Source organism: Colletotrichum tamarilloi (genome assembly GCF_030869305.1).
Source record: "Colletotrichum tamarilloi strain Tom-12 chromosome Unknown Scaffold_171.1, whole genome shotgun sequence".
NCBI classification, from domain to species: domain Eukaryota; kingdom Fungi; phylum Ascomycota; class Sordariomycetes; order Glomerellales; family Glomerellaceae; genus Colletotrichum; species Colletotrichum tamarilloi.
In genome coordinates, this window is record NW_026849554.1 from 43,477 (window position 1) to 62,931 (window position 19,455).

Consider the following 19,455-nt stretch of genomic DNA (forward strand, 5'->3'; position numbering starts at 1 on the left):
ACAATACGTTCAATGAAGAGGCTAAACCTTTCTAAGAAGGACTTAAGCCGAGCCAGCCCCCATCTTGCGAAGTCTTTGCAACTCATTCGCCTTCTTGACACCAAACCCGGTAGAGAAGATCTGCCTGACCTCCTCGAGCGGCAAGCCGTTGGCCTCGGGATAACAGAAGACGACAAACACCCATCCAAAGAAGCAGATTGCCGCGTAGAAACCAAACGCACCGCTAGGCGTCATACCCTTCATCATGGACAGGAAAGTAGATGCGATGATGATATTGCAGCCCCAGCAAGTGACTGTGTTCATCATGGTGCCGAGGGCACGGACCTCAAGGGGCAGGAGCTCAGTGCCGACCCAGGCGATAGTAGCGACACCGCCAGCGAAGCAGGCGACGTAGACGATGATTGTCACGAGGACAAGAATGCCGGCCCAGTTTACTGAGGTGGTCTGAATCTTGAGATCGGGTGAAACTGGGATCCAGTGGAAGGCGATGGCGGCAACAACCATGCTGATGGACTGGAGGAGTAGTAGTTAGCTTTTAGGCGATCACAGACTTGCTGAGAAGCCCAGCGTTTTGAAATAAGAGAGACTTACCATTCCGGCGACCGTGACGAGGAGAATGCGACGTCGGCCGAGTTTATCTATGATGAACAGGTTGACCAGCGAGAAGACAAAGTTGGTGGCACCGACGACGATGGACACAGCGACTGGCTTGTCGAATCCAACGAGCCCAAATAAACGGGCGCTGTAGTACATGAGTGTGTTGAAGCCTCCAAGCTGACTTACTAAGCGATGTCAGTCCCTATTCATAAAGTTGCCCTTTTCCCGGTATTCGTAAGGAGAACGCAGATCCGAGAAAACTTACTGGCCATGATAGCGCACGCGGTAACAAGGGCGCGGAAGTTGGCAGGCACAACATGCAACTCCTTGAAGCGGTCCCACAGCGAGCCAGACGTAGCCTGTGCCTCCACCTCGACCACCCACGTCATGTGTCCGATCTTGGCGTTGACCTGTTCTTCCGTCGCATGAGGGTAGACACGCTTGATGACGCGCGTGGCCTCCTCGAGCTTTCCGTGAGAGATGAGCTGTCGGGGCGACTCAGGGCACATGGGCAGAAGGAACGCGAGGATAATGGGCGGGACGCCGCCGACGGCGACCATGTAGCGCCATCCGTGGGGTAATTCTGTAAAGCCGGCGCCGAGAGCGTAGGAGATGAGTTGCCCGAGAGTTACGCTCATGTTGTCGAACGCGATCATGCGGCCGCGGTGTTTGGCGGGTGCGAGCTCGCCAATGTAGAGAGGCTATTGTTCAGTTAGTCAGATATCGAAGCCCATCGACGACTGCAACCTGGAACGAGCTGCTGACAAGAAAAGGGAGCTTCATGGTCACTTACGATAATCATAGCCGCAGAACCGACTCCCAAACCGACAACGAAGCGTCCGACGGTCATTTGCGCCACAGAGAACGCAGCAGCTTGAATGATTGTACCGACGAGGAAGAGAACGCAGCCGATATAGATGCCGAGCTTTCGCCCGTATCTATCGGCCGGAAGACCAGCGATCACGGCACCGATCAACGCGCCACCAGATGTAATGGACGTGATCAACTCCTGTTCGTGCGAATCCAATTCGTGTCCGAGATCACTTTTGAGACTGACGAGAACGGCCGAGATCACACCGGTGTCGTAACCTATTCATCACGAAATTCAATTAGTAAAGCTATTCGCTTCCCGTAGGTTTGATCGATCCTTGCAGCTCGGGCTGGGGAGCGGCTCACCAAACAAGAAACCGCCCATGGCGACGGTGAAGGTGATCAGCCACACCGCCTTAGACGGCTCGGTATCCTCAATAGAATCGTCAAAGTCAACGTGCTGCGTCTGCTCGACGTGAGATGTAGTTCCATCGAGCTTCATCTTATCGAGAGAAGCTTCCCTCGATAGAGCCTTGCTCTCGGAGTCGGGCGTGGTTTGCGACATTGTCGAGCAACTGCAAGTTCGAGCCGACCTCGATAGAGAAGATGAGCAACAGCACTTCAATGGAAGCAAAAGCTTAAATATTGATTGATGGTGGGAGTTGGATCGGATGAGGGCTGAGGCCGATTGGGGAAACTCAAAGAGGAGGCTGGGCTGCAGAAATTCAGACGAGAAAAAGAGAACAGACTTAGTAGTTATATAGAAAACGAGTCAACGACTCTATCTTGCCGACGGAAGGCTACTAGGAATTGTAAGGGGATTGCAAGCAAGTAGACACGCGCCAAGGTGGAGTCGCGGGCTTAAATTGCCCAAAAGAGTCGTGGTATGAGGAGAAGCTTCGAAGGCACGCGCTTTTTTTTCTTCGTTTGAATCCCCGAGTTCAGCCCAGTCATTGAATCAGACGGAAACCGGCACAGCGTCTCTTAGTCTATGTTTTCCCCGTGAAACTTTCAGCTAGCCTAGCCTTACTACCTTGGGACGTATACCGAGTCCATGGTAGAAACACAACAGACACAATCAGTGCCCCCTTATTTCCCATCTCGCGGGATTCTCTCCTCAAACACCTGATCAGTGTTGAGCGTGTGTATCCGCAGCGTACGTCGAGATAATTGCGGGGGTGGGTTGTCTGGGGTACCTCCGGGTGCGGGATACGCGGGGAATCCCTCAGCAGACCATCCCCAATGCAGTAAAAAAGCCCCGCGGGTATCACTTTAACGTGTTTATACAGGGGTGATTGAGTACTAGTTTCTCTTGGTCCTGATTTCCGGCCGACCTTGGTCTTCTGTCAGCGTTGTTTCCGTGAGTTATCTCATGTTTGGTGTTACAGTCGGTTCAAGGGAGAGCCATAATCATGGTACCGTCTAGTGGTTTTGTTGATTTCTAGGGAACATCTCACTTCCGCCCACGAGGCTCGTTACAGTGAATAGTACAACCGCCGTATTTCCAGAACATTCCTCAAAGGATTCACAGAGTCACGAGGCCCTCCGATCGACGAAGACCATACAGTTTACTGCCGGTGTACCCCAGGTCCGCAGGCGGGTCTAAGCCGGTTCTTCAAAGAGTGATGTCATTGTAAATATTGCAGATAAAACAATACCCCAGACGAAGAACATGCTGTCGGTTGAAAGTTGGAATGTTCTGATGGGGCCCAGTGGGGAGCCCCAGGCTCGGATGGCGTACTCCTCTTCTCCCCCGGGTTTTTGACGCAAGTTACTCCACGGGGTGAACTCCGCTACCAATACTCATTATCAATCTTGACACTCCGATTGGATTGTGCGCAGCCGAATAGTGCCGGGACGTCCAGCAGTGTATCCGTACGGATACTGCGTAGAAAGTAGAGACGCTTAGCCCGCGGGTTCGAGCCGTCGGTAGATGAGCAGAAGGGATGGTGGAGTGAAGGTTGCTCGCAGCCCAGCCTTGATCTTCCTAGCCAATTGCAGCTGTCTCCACTGACTCAGGCACTCGCATGTGTGGGATTGACCCCCTCAAAGAGGGAACATACTCCGCGGGATTTGTACATGGTGTGGACACCAATAGCCAAAGCTTGTTCCACATTCCTCCACGCGGCCGGCATGATGACCAACGGAGCGGTAGGGATTGATCACTGATGAAGAGTCGCGAATATGTATTTCCCAAGTTGGTGACTATGATTCAGCTCGGATTCAGCGCACGACTTGAACGTCGCGGGACTAGTGCCTCCAGCGCCCAGTCCGATCTCCGCCTGTCATGTTTCGAAACCGGCATGTCAAAGTGGACTTTGGGACCAAATTGGTGCCCGCGGATTATGAAAACGTGGGGAAGTACCACGTTTTGCATCTCCAGTATTGATGAGATGCGTATTGACGTAGGCATCTACCTGCAATAGCATCCTTCATCCGTTCATCTTCGTCGCTAGGTGGCTTGCGAGTGAAAAAGCTGAGAAGTCGCCGGGCAGCCTTCACTTTTGCTGCGAGAGCAACAGATATCCGAGGCCATCTCTCGCATCGCGCGCATCCCGCTTCATGCCAAGTCCACAGCGTCTTCTCGGAGTTTCGCAACCTCTACTTGAATGATTCTTGCTCCTGAAGAAGTTGGGAAGAAGTTCATGTAGATGGCTAGACATGCAGGTCCCGCGGCGGGTCTGCGTTACTTAACACCGGGTTGAGGTGTGTGTGACACTGCATGGTCCCTTCGAGTGAACCTACGCGCAAGCATGGCTCATATCACCATGGTTGTTTTAGGTGAGATTTGTTAAACTCGGGATCCAACGGAATTGGAAATCGTATTTTTATATCCTTGGAAGTCCAATTGGGAAATAAATTCGCGAAATACGCTTAGTGACGAAGACTACGTGCAGCATGGCCTCACATAGTCAAAAGCTGAATTCGGCAAGTAAAAGGCGAGGATATGAAGCGATGGCATATAATGATTCATTGAGGTGCGCTGTATTGAAAAATGACAGAAAGCCCAACTTTCAACACTTGGCACATCGGGGTTTATTCGATAGGTTCCGCATGAGTGTGGATAGTCCATTGAGAAACGTGCCAAAAATCGTCGCGTCGAAATGATATGTGAGCACAAGTAGTGTATCAAGAGGAGTTCTTCATTTCTCAAAACATCTATCATTGTCTTTCAAAGTCGCAAGCAACGCTAAATCATAGCAATTCCCAATCTAATCATTCTCACAAGACCACAGCAAGCCACATCTATCCCCAAACGTCTTCTTGCCACTTGCGATTTCTCTTGAGTCCTTCGCTCCAGTCCTTGACTTGGGCATCACTCCAGCCCTTATCCGCCCTCACAATATCACCCAAAGTTTTTCCGACCTCCCTAGCCATGCTCGCCCGTCCGCACATGTACAAACTGGCACTCTCCTCCAAAAGCCCCAAAACCTCGGCGCCCAACTGACGTACCCTGTCCTGGACGTATGTCTTCTTCGCGCCCTCTTGCCGTGAGAAGGCCGTCACGATCTTGAGCTTGCCACCGAGGTCCTTCTCCATCTGCTCGAGCTCCTCCTTATAGATGTAGTCGTCGTCGGGGCGCTGACATCCGAAGAAGAGGATCATCTGCCCGATGTCCTTACCGACAGACTGTAGGCGGAGACGTTCCATGATAAAGGCCCGGAACGGTGCCAGACCCGTGCCAGCAGCGACCATGACGAGTGGGTGCGAGGAGAGCATGGGAAGCTTGAACTTGGAGCGGCGGATGTGAGCGTAAACAAGGCCGCCCTCAAGTGCGTTCGAGGGGCCTGACAGGGCATAGCTGAGACCCTCGGTCTGTTGCGTTGCCTGCGAGTCTTGCAGCGAGTTGGAGAGCGACTGAAGGTAGTTCGTCGTCAGACCAGGGATGGCTGTGGTTGGGGAAGCGGACAAGGGGGTATCAGATACGGCAACGGTGATGCTGGGTGCCTTGGGAGAAACGACGCTAGAAGAAGAAATGGAGTAGTAACGCGGCTGGGATCTAGGCAAGGTCTCGATGAGGTATGACAGGGGAATTCCCGACCATGCAGACGATGTCGCGTTGCCATCGGCCTTGGCTGCGTATTCCAGAAGCTTGCCGATGGTCAGATGATTCGATGCGAGGAAAGCGGCGTAGTTATCCTTGTCTCGTCCTAGGTTCAGTAGAATTTCCTTTGATGCGGGAGAGGGCGCAAACTGTGCAAGGCCTCGGACGGCATCTCTGGGAACTGCGGCGCAGATCTCGAGGTAGTATCTGAACAATGTCTCGACATTCGTCGGCGTGGGAATTCTGACCTTAACGGCGGCGTCAAGGGCGTTAATGCTGATAGGGATGCTTCTGCGCTCTGAAAGACCGAGCACATTAAGGAGACGCTCAACTTCTTGGTCGGGGTTGATGGGCCAGACGGCAAGATGATCGCCGGTCTTGTATGTGATTTGGGAGCTGTTTCCTAGATCGAGGTCCAGATGAAGACAGCTGCGTCCAGGAGAGGAGAATAAGCTGCGCGCATTTTTGATCTTCAAGCCCTTGATGGCTGAGTTTGCTGTTGACTTTCCAGAGCCCTCAATCAGGTGTACTGGCTCGCCAATGTGAAGATCCTGCGGCTCCAGGGACCCATCCTCGACGACGGCCAGCGACGGCTCGTGAACAACTTCGTGTTCCTGCAGCTTCAGTTCATCGCGGAAGACCTTGTGCAAGTCATCCTTCCATGAAAGGAAGTCCTCCTCTGTAGCCCCGACCGCATCGTCTGCGCGGCCGACGGGCGCCAATCGCGAGGCGCCACAGTCTACCAGGGCCTTATCGACGACGTCGACGACCTTGTTGTAGTATCTGTAATTGCTGTTGCCCAGACCAAAGGCTGCGTAGCGCAGCGATGTAAGGGGCTTGTCTTGCAGCTTGGTCAACCAGTCCCAGAACAAGCTGGCGTTATCGCTGGGGTCTCCCTCGCCATAGGTGGAGATGATGAAGATGGCCAGCTTAGTCTGGGGAATTTGTGTGATGGTGTCGGCGTCGTAGTCTGAGAGGTCTGCTGACATGGTGTTGAGATGGAAGCGCTGGTGCAGCTCGCGAGCGAGGCGGTTCGCGAAGCCCTCTGCGGTGCCGGATTGCGAGCCCCAGAAGACGACGACATCTTTGCCCTGGACATGAGACTGTCAGTAAAAGATAGAGCAAGAAGAGGAGTTCCGGCTTGACTTACGAGCTCTTCTAGCCTCTCAGCAATGTTCTTTGACTTCTTGTTCGCGGCATTGCCGTCGGCGCCTTGTTGAGGCTTCTCGTACCAGATGTAGTTGTACGGATCCGGCCTGTCCCAGGCGTATCCGCGCAGGACATATGCGGCAGACAGAAGACCGGCAGCAGCAAGAGCGGCTGTATCTGCGACTGTTCCTGGCGCGAGCTGGCTGAGGAGCTTCAGCGTGCTCTCTGGCAGAGCAACTGGAAGAGACATGATGAGATGAGAATCAGAAGCGCAATGAAGGTGATTGAACTGCCAGCGTCGAATATGATACAGTCTCAATGAGCTTGCCCAAGTTCTATCTCTGTGGCAAGAGAACGGCGAGTTTCAAGATGTTAAATGCGACCCGAGACTTCTTCTGAGTATCGTGGAAGATTCCTAAACCGTACAACATGTGAACTACAGCTACCAACACACCTAGTGCCGTCAACCTGCATTGCGCCAAAGAATTTCCTAAACCAACTCTAAGAGGCAAGTCGCCGCCCCCACAAGGTGCGGGGAGCATTGCCAACTTGAGACGGACGCAGATTTTGGAATAGAGAAAGTTGGGGAACGAATCCACTTCCCCGCGGGGAGGGAACACGAAGAAGCAAGCTGGCACAGCTGGCAGGGCGAAATGTGATGCAGTCTAAACTAATATAGGCGACTTATCCCGCGGGATCGAGATGTCCATCCAACAAACTGCGAGATTACCGAAGAGGACCCCGTATTTCCCCAAACTTCGCCCCAGCCTCTTGATGCCTCCGCCATCGTCGGCTGGAACACCGAGTGCCTCTTGGCATGCCCCATTTCGACTTTGAGGTCTCTCCCGCGGTGAAAGTTGCCGCATCCAGACGAGAACCCCTCAGATCGCGGGTCCAGCCCAGCAGGAAGATTTTATCTCTCCCGCGTAAGGATTCTGTGGAAGGTATGTGACGGACCCCGAGATAACCCCAAGATCTGTCACTACAATGCAGAACTAACCAACGGTGCAGCAGTTACCCATCAGCCATGCGTATGTTGCACACTGCGTTTTCCCCGCGGGACTTGGCTTCTGCTTGTCTTGGTCTGAGCGAGTTAGTCCCGTCCCTGTCCCAGCCTTGGGCAGAACCCGCCCGCCGTCCCCGGCTTCGCGCCCCTCTTTCCTATCCGGGATCCTCTGAAAGTCTCATGAGCTATTCTTATTGACAGCTCAGACGAAATGGGGGGCAGGCTGAGGTTTGTGACGTGCAGAGGTGCGGAGAATATGTCGTAGCTAATGGAGGGATGGGCTATCGGTTGCAAGCCGCGAGCGAATGTGATGTCGCGGCGAGATTTTCCTTTCTTGAAAGCCGGGCCAAACCAAGTGGGCATTGATTTACGCTCGATTTTATCCATTCTCGTGACTTCTGTGGCTGATTAGTGTTCCACTACGCGGATGGTTATTTAGTTGAAGACGACTTCCTTTCTTTCAGCAGCATAGAGTAGGCCCTGATCAAAAGCTCTTCATTCTTCGAACCCACTGTTTGCCTTTTTATCCCACAAGATCTCTTGGGATCTAGCTAGCAACATGACACTCGAAACATTCTCTTCCTCCTCGCAGGCGCCATATGCCGCGGGCTTTCTCTTCGTTGCCCTGTCTTATTTCATCGTTTACCCAATGTTCGTATACTTCAAGGACACAAAAGGTGAGCTTCCTTCAGCCCTGGGCCCATTATTCGCAGCCACTAATAACATGGCTCAGGCATGCGCAAGTTTGAAAACTTGAGTACATTTTCCGGCGTATACAACATTCCCTTCATGATCCTCGCCCGCACCGGTGCTCGATCAACTCATCTCGTCAACCTCCACCGGGAGAAGGGCCCGATCCTCCGCACTGGTCCCAATACCCTCTCTTTCAGTGATGTCCGCGCCATCAAGGACATCTACGGTCATGGAACCCCTTGCATCAAGGATGAGTCCTACGTCCTCACGGCCGGATCCCACTACCACCTCGCCGATGTGGTCGACAAACATGACCACGCAAAGAAGCGTAAGGTCTTGTCCTCCGCCTACGCCCTGAAGAACCTCGAGGGATGGGAACACAAGGTCGCAGACAAGGTCGAGAGACTGTTCAAGCAACTCGACCAGCGCTGCACCGACCCCCTCCCCAAGGGCCAAATGTTCCCCAAGCCAGAGGATTTGACCGTCGACTACCGCAAATGGGGCAACTTCTTCACCCTCGACGCCATCGCCGACATTGGTCTCTCCGAGCGTCTCGGCCTGCTTGACCGCGGCCACGACCGTGTTCTCGCCCGCCGTAAAGACGGCTCAACCTGGGAGGTCCCCCTCCGCGACTCGCTCTACCCCACTGCCCGGAAACAGTCCCTCCTCGTCTGGAGCTACGACAACTACAAGCTCATTGACAAGCTCTCCAACATCATCCCCCGCTACCGCCAAATGACCGAGGCATCCAAGGGCTGGGACGGCATCGTGCTCGAGCTCGCCCACAAGCGCCTTCAGCGTTACAACAAGGGCGACGAGAAGCTTGATGACTTTTTTCAGGCTCTGATGGAGAACAAGAACGGCGAGGCCAACAACCTTGAGTGGGGCGAAATCGTCGCAGAGATCAACATCATGATGAACGCTGGCAGCGTGACCACCGCCATCGCCGTCACAAACGTGCTTTACCAGCTCCTCAAGAACCCGAAATACCTACAGCTTCTCCGTGAAGAAGTTGACAGCGTCCTTGACGCAGATGAGATTGTCGCACCTTACGACAAGGTGAAGCACCTCCCCTACCTCCGCGCCTGCCTCGACGAGTCCCTCCGCCTTTTCCCTCCCACACCGCAAGGCCTACCTCGCAAGACGCCCCCGGAAGGCATGTACATCATGGGCGAGTGGGTGCCAGGCAATACTACTGTCAGCATGTCGGGTGTCGTCGCCCACCGCGACGAGACCGTCTTCCCCGACGCCGATAAGTACGTGCCGGACAGGTGGCTTGGCGACAAGGGCAAGGAGCTGCAGCCGTACTTCTTGGCCTTCTCCGCCGGCGCGAGAGGATGCATCGGCCGCAACATTTCATACTTGGAGCAGGCTGTGCTCTTGGCTTCGGTCGTGCACAGGTACGAGTTTGCTCTGCCGCGGGACTTCGAGATGGCGCGTGAGGAGACGATGAACTGGTTGCTAGGGGAGATGCCCGTCAAAGTTTGGAGGCGGCAGTTGGAGGAGGTCGAGGCACACTAGATTCCCAAAAGAGGACTTAGATTTTACGACTTATGGTAGTGTATTTGGCGTTGGCGTGATAAATATCAATCAACTTTAGGAGTTGTAAACTGAGCGTATGGATCAAGAGTTTCTGTCTCGTTACGGGTGTAAAATTGTTTGCAATTGAATGGAAGTGGTGCTAAGCAGGTATTATTGAGTGTGATAGATATTTCAACCCCATCGACTGGCATTGCGCCTTCATGCAAATCCTATGATCGAAACCAAACTCTATGCAGAACCTGTCGGGCGGGGGCGGGTAGCCGTCAAGACTTAGCTGTCGAAGAAGAAATCTAAACGCTTGTTTCCTTCGTCGCTAGTATTAGCCAGATACGCCGTCTTCTCCTCTTCCGACATGCTGTTCCATTTCGTCCTCTTGGACTTGTTGCGAAGAGTGTAGTATGTCTTGGCAAAAGCATACGCAAATATCGTTGCCACAGTGATTGCGATCAAGTTCTTATTACCTCGGTGGTAATGAGGTTTATCATCCTCTCGATAGATATTCGACGAGGCGATTCCGGACAGCTGAATGGTGATGTTGTAGAGCGCAGCACTGATAGCTCTGGTCCTAACGGCGTTCGAAAGTCTAGAACACCATCCGACGTGCGCGGCGTGTGTAGACGGCTGGCCAAGAATCATGAAAGTAACGGCATACTGCGCCCACGGCGACAGGCTCTCGATGGAAGTGTATTCGACGATGAGCAGCGGCAATACCCAAACCTGCGAGAGCAGGCCGATGATGGCGATTTGATGGAACCTTTCAGTAAGGAACGTAACCCACAACATGTTTACCGCTGCGAAGACAGTGACAGGGATTGCGAGCAGAGTAACGTTGAAGGTACTGAAGCCGAGAGCCTTGAGAGACAGCGTGAGGTACGTCTTTGGCGGCGCAGTAGGAATCTCAAAGAGGATGCCAATGAGGTACACCGGCCACAGGTCGTAATCCTTCAGACTCTTCCAGAGCATGCCCAGAGATAGCGATTCTCGATTATGCATGTCGCTCTTAGAAGGGTCGTCACGGAGAACCCGATTGACGATGATCTTCTCCTCGCGCTCGTTGAAGTAGCCTTTGGGGTTCCACCACGTTTTCGTCTGCGTCGGGCCGGGGACTAGGAAGAGAAAGCTGGCAGCGCCGATGACGAAACTAACAAGAGCCTCGATTAGGAAGAGCCATCGCCATCCTTCCTTCCCTGCAACGCCGCGCAAGTGCAGGATTCCATAGGCCATGAAGGATGCTATGACACCGGACATGGAGTCGACGAACCAGAAGAGGGCCAGGCGAATGGGCATCTCAGTCTTCTTGTAAAAGTAAGACAGGTACAGAATGGAGTCCGGAATGAAGCCACCCATGAAGAGACCGATAAAGAACCGGCAGGCGAAGAAGCCAGCCCGGTTGTGCATGAAGAACTGACCTCCGGACGCCAGACTCCAGAGCATAATCTGGACGGGGATCCATCGATCAGGTCCAAGCCTTTTTCCAATCATTTGAGACGGAACTTCAGCAATCAGAAATCCAATACGATACATGTTCTGGGCGTTATTGTAGTCGTTGGTGTTGATATGCAGGTCCTTGAGGAGATTATCTGCCGCAGCATTGCCGAGATTGCCTCTGTCGATATTGAGACCGAAAAACATGACCAAAATCCAGGCAAAGATCTTGAAGTCTGTCTTTCGGCGGACAGAACGTTCTTCGCGATGTGTCCATCGCTCCTTTGGATCAAAGCGATGGACGTTCTCGTACTCTGGTGGGGGCTGGTAGAAGGGCGCCAAGCTGGGATCGTCAAACACGCTTCGCTCTGTTGCGATAGCATCGAGATCTCGCGGCGCATTGCGACGGGTGAGTGCTTCCCAAAAGCCGACATTTTTGGTCGTATCTTGGGGTTCGGCCAAGTCGCTGACCTCGTCTTTGGGCGAGTCAATCTCGAAAGAGGGGGTCTTCGTATCGATGTCGTGCACACCTGATGAGACCCTCTCCCCGTCTGAGGGGACTTCAATGACTGGAGGCTTCTGCGAAGTCATGGCTGCAGCTTAAAGAACGATTCAGCTGATCCGAAAACTTGTTAGCAAAGATTATCAGGGCCTACTCTTTCCAAAACCATCACCATCGCTGGAATTCCGAAGGATTGATATACATGGTGTTGGATCGCTGTGACATTTTGCGAAAAACGGCACAATGAACACCGAGGTCGCACACCATCGACAACCAACTCGACGTGATTTCCTTCTTCAGGTACATTTCCTTACTGGAAATAACCGCTCGTATCATTACATTCCCTTGTCAAGGTGCAGAACCCATGCCCTGCCAAGACTTTACTGTGAAGATAAGCTTTTGGTAGGTCTTTCGGCAATGATCATCCGCAGACCATCACGACATAATGGGGAAAGATGGTGAACACACCGGCCTAGCAATCCTTCAGGCACCCTTGTCTACCACAAACGATTAAGTGCTTGGCAAGGCTCGGGAGATTGTCTCTTTCCATCTTGGCGAACCGCGTGGTCGGGAGCATCTGACCAACCACAAATCTTCCAGTTTGTGTGAGCATCGAGACCTTTGGTGGTTGCTTTCGTATGTGCCTAATCCTTCGCGCCGGATCCATCTTTCAGGTGATAACGGTATGCTAGACTGTTTAGAGAATGATATTTCTTGTCTCTGGGATACCAGCTGTATGGTACAAGATCTGCGCCGATGTCACCTTCAACGTCCCCTTGCCAGGAATCGAGCCGAGGCACTTTCACTTCAGTAAGCACTGCTCCAGGGTCTGGGTGAGAACTGCTGGCGGGGAGTTCCACGTTTCGCCTGGAATGTCTTCTGTCTTACAGAAGCCTGCATGAAATGGGACAACTTGCCAGGACTTAGGTTGCAGGGTATGTCTCTCAAGGCATCAGCTGCCAAGCCTCAATGAGCCGTGCCCTTTGTCAAGAAACTACTGGTAAAAAGAAACAATATCAGAAAATCGATTGGAAAGTTTACATCACGGCTTTTATTTGATGACAGCGAAATTCTATCAGGATCTAGGGCCAGTGATACCAAAAGGCTGGTTTTGATATTTCTGTACATTGTTGCCCTTTGTCTCAGGGTGCTCAACATCAAGGTCCCACTGATCAGGCACTTCGAGACCAGCATCAAGATGATGCTTGTTAAGGAGAACCGATATGCCGTCTCGAAATAACCAAGGGTCGTTCGTCCTCCTCTGCCAGTCTTCCAATCTCGTTTGTAGCTCCTTCAGCACATCCTGATAGCCCAGGTCCTTTGCCAAGTTCTTGACTTCGTTGGGATCATTCACCAAATCATAAAATTCTTCTGCAGGGCGGAAGAAGTAGTCCTTGAGTTGTCTCTCGCCGATCATTTTTGGATTCTGATCCGCATTTCGAATATCTTCCCATGTCAGCGAGCCGTAAATGTCGTTGGCGAAGGGAAAGTCAAGCCTCCAGGCAATATTGCGGTGATACTTGTAACGCCTGGTTCTGATGTAACGTGTTGGCCAATAGTTGGTGGACTCATGGAATGTGTGAGAGCCAAAGACATGATCCCAGTCGGCGAGATCGTGGTTCTCGTTGACGATGTCGAAGAATGAGCGACCGGCAAGCTGTGACTTGGCTTCGCCTGAGGCATCGCCTAAGATCCAGTCCAAGATTGTAGGCAGAACGTCTACATAAGATACAAGATTCGGGTTGACGGATGAAGCTGAACCTGGAAGTCTAGCAATGAGAGGGAGCCGAATACCAGCGTCATACAATGTAGTCTTGGAGTTCAAGAAAGGAGGGCCATTGTCGCTCATAAAAATGACCAAGGTGTCCTTCGCATAGCCAGATTCTTCTAGCTCGCGAAGAATCATGCCAACGCCTTGGTCAAGACGGCTGATGGCTTCTGCATAACTCGCAAGCTCCTGTCGCACACCGGGAGTATCGGACAGAAATCCAGGAACGATCATGTCCTCCGGTCTGTACGTAATACTCTTGATTCTTTCGTCGACAGGTTCATCATTGCCGAAACCTCCACGCGTGCGGTCGCGGTGAGGATCATGGTATCCGACTGTGAGTACAAATGGCCGACCATCTTCCTTGGAGGCACTGAAGAACTCTGCCGCACGCTGAGAGGACCACCATACATCTCGCGTCAAGCTCTCGGCCCGCCATTCCCAGGGATATACGGCATCAGGCCCGACGTGGACCTTTCCGATAATTCCGGTACGAACCCCGTTCTTGGCGAGCAGAGCAGGACCGGACTCGATGTGATCAAACGTCATGAAGTGATGCTTGCCACTGTTGAGTCCGTACTGGCCGTTCTGGTGAGTATGAAGTCCGGTGTAAATGGTTGAGCGACTTCCACTGCAGGATGCGGTGCTTGCAAAAGCATTGTCGAATCTGGTGCCTTCGGCGGCGAGTTTATCGATGCTTGGTGTTTTAATGTAAGTACAGCCGTAGCAGCCGAGCTGTTTGCCCAAGTCGTCTGCGACGAGCAAGAGAACATTTCTTGGCGCCATTTTTGTGAGCAAAATGACCAAGAGTTGAAGCTGGGCTTGTTGAGGACGGGAGGATCAGATGCAGCCTGCGAAGTAGCTTGGAGTTGCACAAGACAAAGAAGTGTTGTCTCGCAAGAGACGCCCACGATGTCAGTTCGAACGCATACGAATGATGTGAAATTCAGGATTATGACGTCTTCACATATAATGATACCCTTACCGTTCTTATCTTGTTGTACCCGAGGCAAAAGTACTCGAGATGCCGGTTTCCCGGCCGCCACACATCGTGTCTCTCCTCAGAGTGAGGCATCATGACAACCCACATTACAAACTTAAAGTACGGTCCCACTCGAATTCTTTCACGACAATATTCATTGTCGGATGTCGGCAAGTGACAGCTCAAATTCCACCAATACCGTGAGTTATGTCCTACAATAGCTTCGGAAGCTTGGGGATAAGCCGGTCGAGAGTTGACTTGATCACGCAATCACAGGGGGCAACATTAGCTTGGCAGTTTTGGGAATTGCTTGCAGACTCCATGCCTTTTCCAAGCTAGTAGAACGCTTATTTCACCAACACTTTCTGGTATCATTTCTAAAGCTCTGTTGCCTGGATAATTGGATCGTATCCTCACTTGATGAACGCATGTTCATCCCTCACTTCTCAGCTTTGACCCCAGCCGTCAAGGCCACATATTGATGGCATTCACCTGAAGCAGACAAGCTCTAGTCAACTTCCTTGAAAATGGTCTAGTCTACAACTAGACGAAAGCCCGAAAGGCTGTCAGGCGGGGCTTCGGGATGCCCTAGATCTTTCCGCGATACCATTAACTTCGACATCACGAGGAGGGGAATTTCCCTCATGAGTCAATACTCGGCTGCTTACTATTTCTCAGGCTCCAAGCGAGCTTCAAGATCCTGATCGGCAAGCTCATCCGATAGAGCCCATCTATCAGCGTATTGTGAATAGGGTCATCAAATGTCGTGATTTGAATTGAAGGATTGTCTTTCTTCATCAAGATAAACAGAGTTAAAGAGACGTTCTGTTTGTATTTAATGCTCGCGTTTCACCTTTTTAATAGTTGAAAATAAAGAGCATTCTACATAGGATTACTCTATCATAGCGAGATCAGACAATGAAAGCCACTTACTTCTTAGGCTTCGTCTCAGCATGGCGGGCGGCAGCTCAGCTTACTGGTGCGGTCGGACCAACCACAAGTTTGAGCCAGAAAACAACAGAGTGTAATATCCTGAACTACGGGGCAGTTAACGATAACTCCACAGACGCCGCTGATGCCATAGAGAAAGCTTTCAAGACATGCGTCCTACCTCACGCGGGAAGCCGGCTCATTGTCCCTGATGGCCAGTACCTGATCAAGCGCACGGTGATTCTGTCGAATGGAACCAACTGGGCTTTTCAACTCGACGGTCTCATTACCCTAGCGTATGGCGGCAACTGGACTGTTGATCGTGAGTTGATCTTGCAAGGCTTCGCTGGAGTTGGGCCGCTGAACGCAACCATCAACGGCGAAGGCGATGGCCAATTTCTGCAGAACGGTATCACAATCATCAATCGTACGTTTCTTCTCCTCTCATGTCGTGAGAGTGACTAACACTGGTAGCCGTCGACTTCGAGTTTTACTCCAAGAATGGGAAGGGTGCCATTCAGGGTCAAGGCTACCTGTATAGAAACCTCGCCAAGTACGGAATTCAATCAACCACCCATTCACGATGATTGATATGAATAGCATTTGCTAACGACTCGCAGCACTTTCCGTCCCCGACTGATCCGCCTGATTTCTCCCACCAACACTGCAGTCCATGATCTTATTCTGGTTGACAGTCCTAAGTTTCATATTGTCTTCGATTTTGCTGTCAACCTTGAGGTTTACCACCTAACAATCCGAGGCGCTAACCTTGGCTCATATGATGGTGTCGACGTAGTGGGCACGAATTACTGGATCCACGACATTGAGGTACATGTCCTGCACGATTCGGTTTCGAGTCAATCGCCAATGTTGACTCGCTGCTAGGTCACCAACCGAGACGAGTGCGTTTCCGTCAAGAGTCCTTCTAACCATGCTTTGGTAGAGAATTTGGTCTGCAACCAAGCAGGATCTGGAATCTCTATCGGCAGTTTGAATGTCTCTGCTTCCATCGCCAACATCGTAAGGATCATATCAGTCGTTTCCGGTTATGCCTACTAAAATTGAGCAGCATGCACGCAACATCAGCATCATTCAGGGAAACAACATCGCATTCATCAAGACATACCCTGGAGGCTCAGGGTATGTCACAAACGTGACATTCGAAAACTTTCGCTCCAAGGCATCTCTCTATGGGTTGGACGTCAACCAATATTGGCAAAACACATTTGAGCCAGATACCGGTGCTGTTGCTCTGAGCAATCTCGTCTTCCGCAACTTCTCCGGTAAGCCTTTATGTCGTAATCTGACGCGGGATTGATCATTGCTAAGAGTAGGAACCTAGGTTCCGTCGCCGATGGTGCTAAGCGGCCACCTTTGTATCTGATCGCTAATGACCTGACATATGCTACAAATGTTACTGTTGAGGAATTCAGTCTCTGGACAGAGTCTGGTACCAGCGTCGTCAATAAAATTAGCAACATCTTTGGCGCCGGAGATAACTCTTATGGGACGGGCAACGGTATCAAATCACTTGCAGCTAAGGCGTCACCTGCACCCTACACCAGTACCTATACTATCACGGCATCACCGACAGGTTGGACGGCCCCTCCGTCGCCAACTTGGGCCTTGCCAAATACCGGATATGGAAGTAAGTCGAAACTGAATGCCATCACCCGCTGCTTTCCGCTAACATCCAGTAGCCGACGTCCCCATTCCGGTCTATACTCCGGCACCGCTTTGGAAGCCCGAAGGCGATTATGACAAGCATTATTGGGGGTCATTCTGAGAAATGTGGCTCCTCTTGCAACATATCATAACCGTAAAACCATGATTTTAGGTTCTAATCAGACTCTTCACGCCTTGAGTCACCGTCAAGATGTAGCTAATAGTAGCCCTTGGACATACTATTAATATTTTGTTATGTATGCCTATGTCTAAATTTGGACAGATCTCTAGAAGCATATAATCCCAATCATCGCACCTCCTCTTTAGTCATTGTGAAAAGTTATCTTCCTTGCCTCGCCATGGTTCATCCCTACAGCAACTCGCAGGTGCTATAAATTCGAAAAGTCCACTTTGAGTACAACCTGAGTCCTAATCAACTTCACGGTAGTATCGATACATGTAGTCTCATCAGGAGCCTAGCAAGAGACAATTAAGTCTTTGCTAGGAAGGACCTCGCGATGATGATGAAAAGCATACCAAGGCTATCGTGTCAAAGTAATTAAGTAATGCCAGTGAAGGTCGAGACAGCATCGAAAGTTCTTCTACCTAGGCAGGAGGATTTGAGTCAAGCAGCATATCTGTAACAATTTCCTGGAACGTACTGTTGGCGCAATGTTTAGTTCAGACATGCTCCTACAAAATCAAGTTGGCCGTCACCTCGGATGAGCAAGGATCTGTCGCGTATCTTTTGGTGCGAATACGGGACAGCCCAGCCATTGGTCCAAATCTTTTTTGCAGCTGAACAGACATAAAAATCTAGTTGGACTCTTCCAAAGAGCCCAAACCTCTTATCAAAACAGGATGGAACAAGGTGGTGGGACGATCGAACAAAGTTTCTGTATTTATTCGATAGCAGTGCGTGGGTATCTTGGATCTAATCAAGCATGCTGATGCGAATAGCACTCGAGAGAAGCAAGGGATGACATTGATATGTCCTAAATCCCGGAGGAACCATATCTTGTTCATACAGGAGATCCAGTGTCTAACTTGAGATCATGCGAAAGAAAGGTTAGATCCATTTCATCCAGTCCCACACCACTTATGCCAGACTTCTGTAAAATGGCTCTTTCTGCTCGATCCACAACTGTGGACAGTACGAACACCACGCTCGAGGCCCTGAACAGCAATAGTCAGAAGTTTTGACCCCCATGTCACCCAGAAACAGAGACACGTACCACGTAACCATCCCATACGCCAATGAGGTCCGCCATAACGCAGTGTCGAGTTTTGAAAAGTCGACATAGTTACCAGGGTCCGTTAACACACCATTATGCGTCAAGTATTGTCGAGCCGCCGGCATGGTGGCGTAGAAGCAGAGACCCATTGAGTAAGCAGCAAGGCTCATTATCGACAAACGTGGATCCGATGGTTTGTTAAAGTCTGAGTTGATGAAGACCTCGATACCCAGGGCAGCGCACTGCCGAAGTCGACGTTAGCGTCGTCCATTACTTGTGGAGTCTACCACTGGGGACACAGTTACTAACTGCTATGATCATAGCGGCTTCCTTCATGTCAAGGAATGTTTGATTCGACACGTCATGATACTTTATAACGTTGCGGTACTCCTGACTTCGTAGCCATGCCGCGTAACATATTGTATACGTGGTAAATGAGAGGTTTGCCATCTGAAAGAATCGGATGACGTGTATCGCACCGCGGAAGAGAGTTCGGAGTGACATATTACTCGATTGCATATGATGTGTTTTTGCAATTTGGTATCAGTCAAATGCACGAGAGCAATATCAGTGTCAATAGACTAGGTGTCAGCGGCAGGCTACCTCTATATAGATTGGCAAGATCCGGAGAATTAATTCGATGGGTACGAGCGGGCACTACCTGATGTCTGGTTACATCCGTAAATGTCAGCCGAAGTCGTCATGAGAGGTGGCCCGACTTAATTGCGTTAATGAAGAAGACTGTGTACCGCGATCTAAGCCCGCACCAGCAAGGCGGAGCGGTGTTCCAAGAGACTGACTCGACCTTGGCACGCCCACGCTCCGAACGAATGGGATCACTGCCCTCTTCCGGCCGGAAGCGTTAAGTCAACATACCCACTTCCTGGCACCCCCCTGTTTCTGGCACCACAAAAACGATGGGATCACAACCCAACCTCCTCATTACTATTAACTATTGATCCTCAACCACACCCACTACAATACAGCTGCCAGCCTCACTAGGGCATTCAGAGTCGCTGGATTCAGCCGTGATAACCTCCTTTTCACCCGCTTCGATTTGAGCCCGATGGATATCCCTGATGTTCGCGAACTTCGTATTGGGATCG

At 51.3% G+C, this 19,455-nt stretch overlaps 8 protein-coding genes across 8 annotated transcripts; 2 read left to right on the plus strand and 6 right to left on the minus strand.

Moving 5' to 3' along the window:
• Positions 1 to 42: 42 nt before the first annotated feature.
• On the minus strand, positions 43 to 1,972 carry CTAM01_15649 (myo-inositol transporter; the record flags this gene model as incomplete). Its single annotated transcript, XM_060531644.1, has 5 exons — positions 43 to 513; positions 592 to 782; positions 863 to 1,298; positions 1,391 to 1,686; positions 1,774 to 1,972. 5 exons carry the CDS (start codon positions 1,970 to 1,972, stop codon positions 43 to 45), a joined length of 1,593 nt encoding a protein of 530 aa, XP_060373782.1.
• Positions 1,973 to 4,653: 2,681 nt separating this feature from the next.
• CTAM01_15650 (NADP/FAD dependent oxidoreductase) lies at positions 4,654 to 6,851 on the minus strand (the record flags this gene model as incomplete). The annotated part of the gene is made up of 2 exons (XM_060531645.1): positions 4,654 to 6,543; positions 6,603 to 6,851. 2 exons carry the CDS (start codon positions 6,849 to 6,851, stop codon positions 4,654 to 4,656), a joined length of 2,139 nt encoding a protein of 712 aa, XP_060373783.1.
• A 476-nt stretch (positions 6,852 to 7,327) lies between these two features.
• On the minus strand, positions 7,328 to 7,615 carry CTAM01_15651 (uncharacterized protein; the record flags this gene model as incomplete). Its single annotated transcript, XM_060531646.1, has 1 exon — positions 7,328 to 7,615. A coding segment is annotated over one exon (288 nt), but the record flags the coding sequence as incomplete, so codon positions are not given.
• A 551-nt stretch (positions 7,616 to 8,166) lies between these two features.
• On the plus strand, positions 8,167 to 9,821 carry CTAM01_15652 (cytochrome P450 oxidoreductase; the record flags this gene model as incomplete). The annotated part of the gene is made up of 2 exons (XM_060531647.1): positions 8,167 to 8,284; positions 8,341 to 9,821. The coding sequence occupies 2 exons, from the start codon at positions 8,167 to 8,169 to the stop codon at positions 9,819 to 9,821; spliced, it is 1,599 nt and encodes a 532-aa protein (XP_060373785.1).
• A 291-nt stretch (positions 9,822 to 10,112) lies between these two features.
• On the minus strand, positions 10,113 to 11,858 carry CTAM01_15653 (uncharacterized protein; the record flags this gene model as incomplete). Its single annotated transcript, XM_060531648.1, has 1 exon — positions 10,113 to 11,858. One exon carries the CDS (start codon positions 11,856 to 11,858, stop codon positions 10,113 to 10,115), a length of 1,746 nt encoding a protein of 581 aa, XP_060373786.1.
• Positions 11,859 to 12,844: 986 nt separating this feature from the next.
• Positions 12,845 to 14,323, minus strand: CTAM01_15654 (uncharacterized protein; the record flags this gene model as incomplete). The annotated part of the gene is made up of 1 exon (XM_060531649.1): positions 12,845 to 14,323. One exon carries the CDS (start codon positions 14,321 to 14,323, stop codon positions 12,845 to 12,847), a length of 1,479 nt encoding a protein of 492 aa, XP_060373787.1.
• A 1,114-nt stretch (positions 14,324 to 15,437) lies between these two features.
• Positions 15,438 to 17,235, plus strand: CTAM01_15655 (murein transglycosylase; the record flags this gene model as incomplete). The annotated part of the gene is made up of 7 exons (XM_060531650.1): positions 15,438 to 15,876; positions 15,924 to 16,002; positions 16,070 to 16,277; positions 16,335 to 16,469; positions 16,519 to 16,732; positions 16,792 to 17,097; positions 17,150 to 17,235. 7 exons carry the CDS (start codon positions 15,438 to 15,440, stop codon positions 17,233 to 17,235), a joined length of 1,467 nt encoding a protein of 488 aa, XP_060373788.1.
• A 978-nt stretch (positions 17,236 to 18,213) lies between these two features.
• Positions 18,214 to 18,868, minus strand: CTAM01_15656 (uncharacterized protein; the record flags this gene model as incomplete). The annotated part of the gene is made up of 2 exons (XM_060531651.1): positions 18,214 to 18,591; positions 18,647 to 18,868. The coding sequence occupies 2 exons, from the start codon at positions 18,866 to 18,868 to the stop codon at positions 18,214 to 18,216; spliced, it is 600 nt and encodes a 199-aa protein (XP_060373789.1).
• Positions 18,869 to 19,455: the final 587 nt, after the last annotated feature.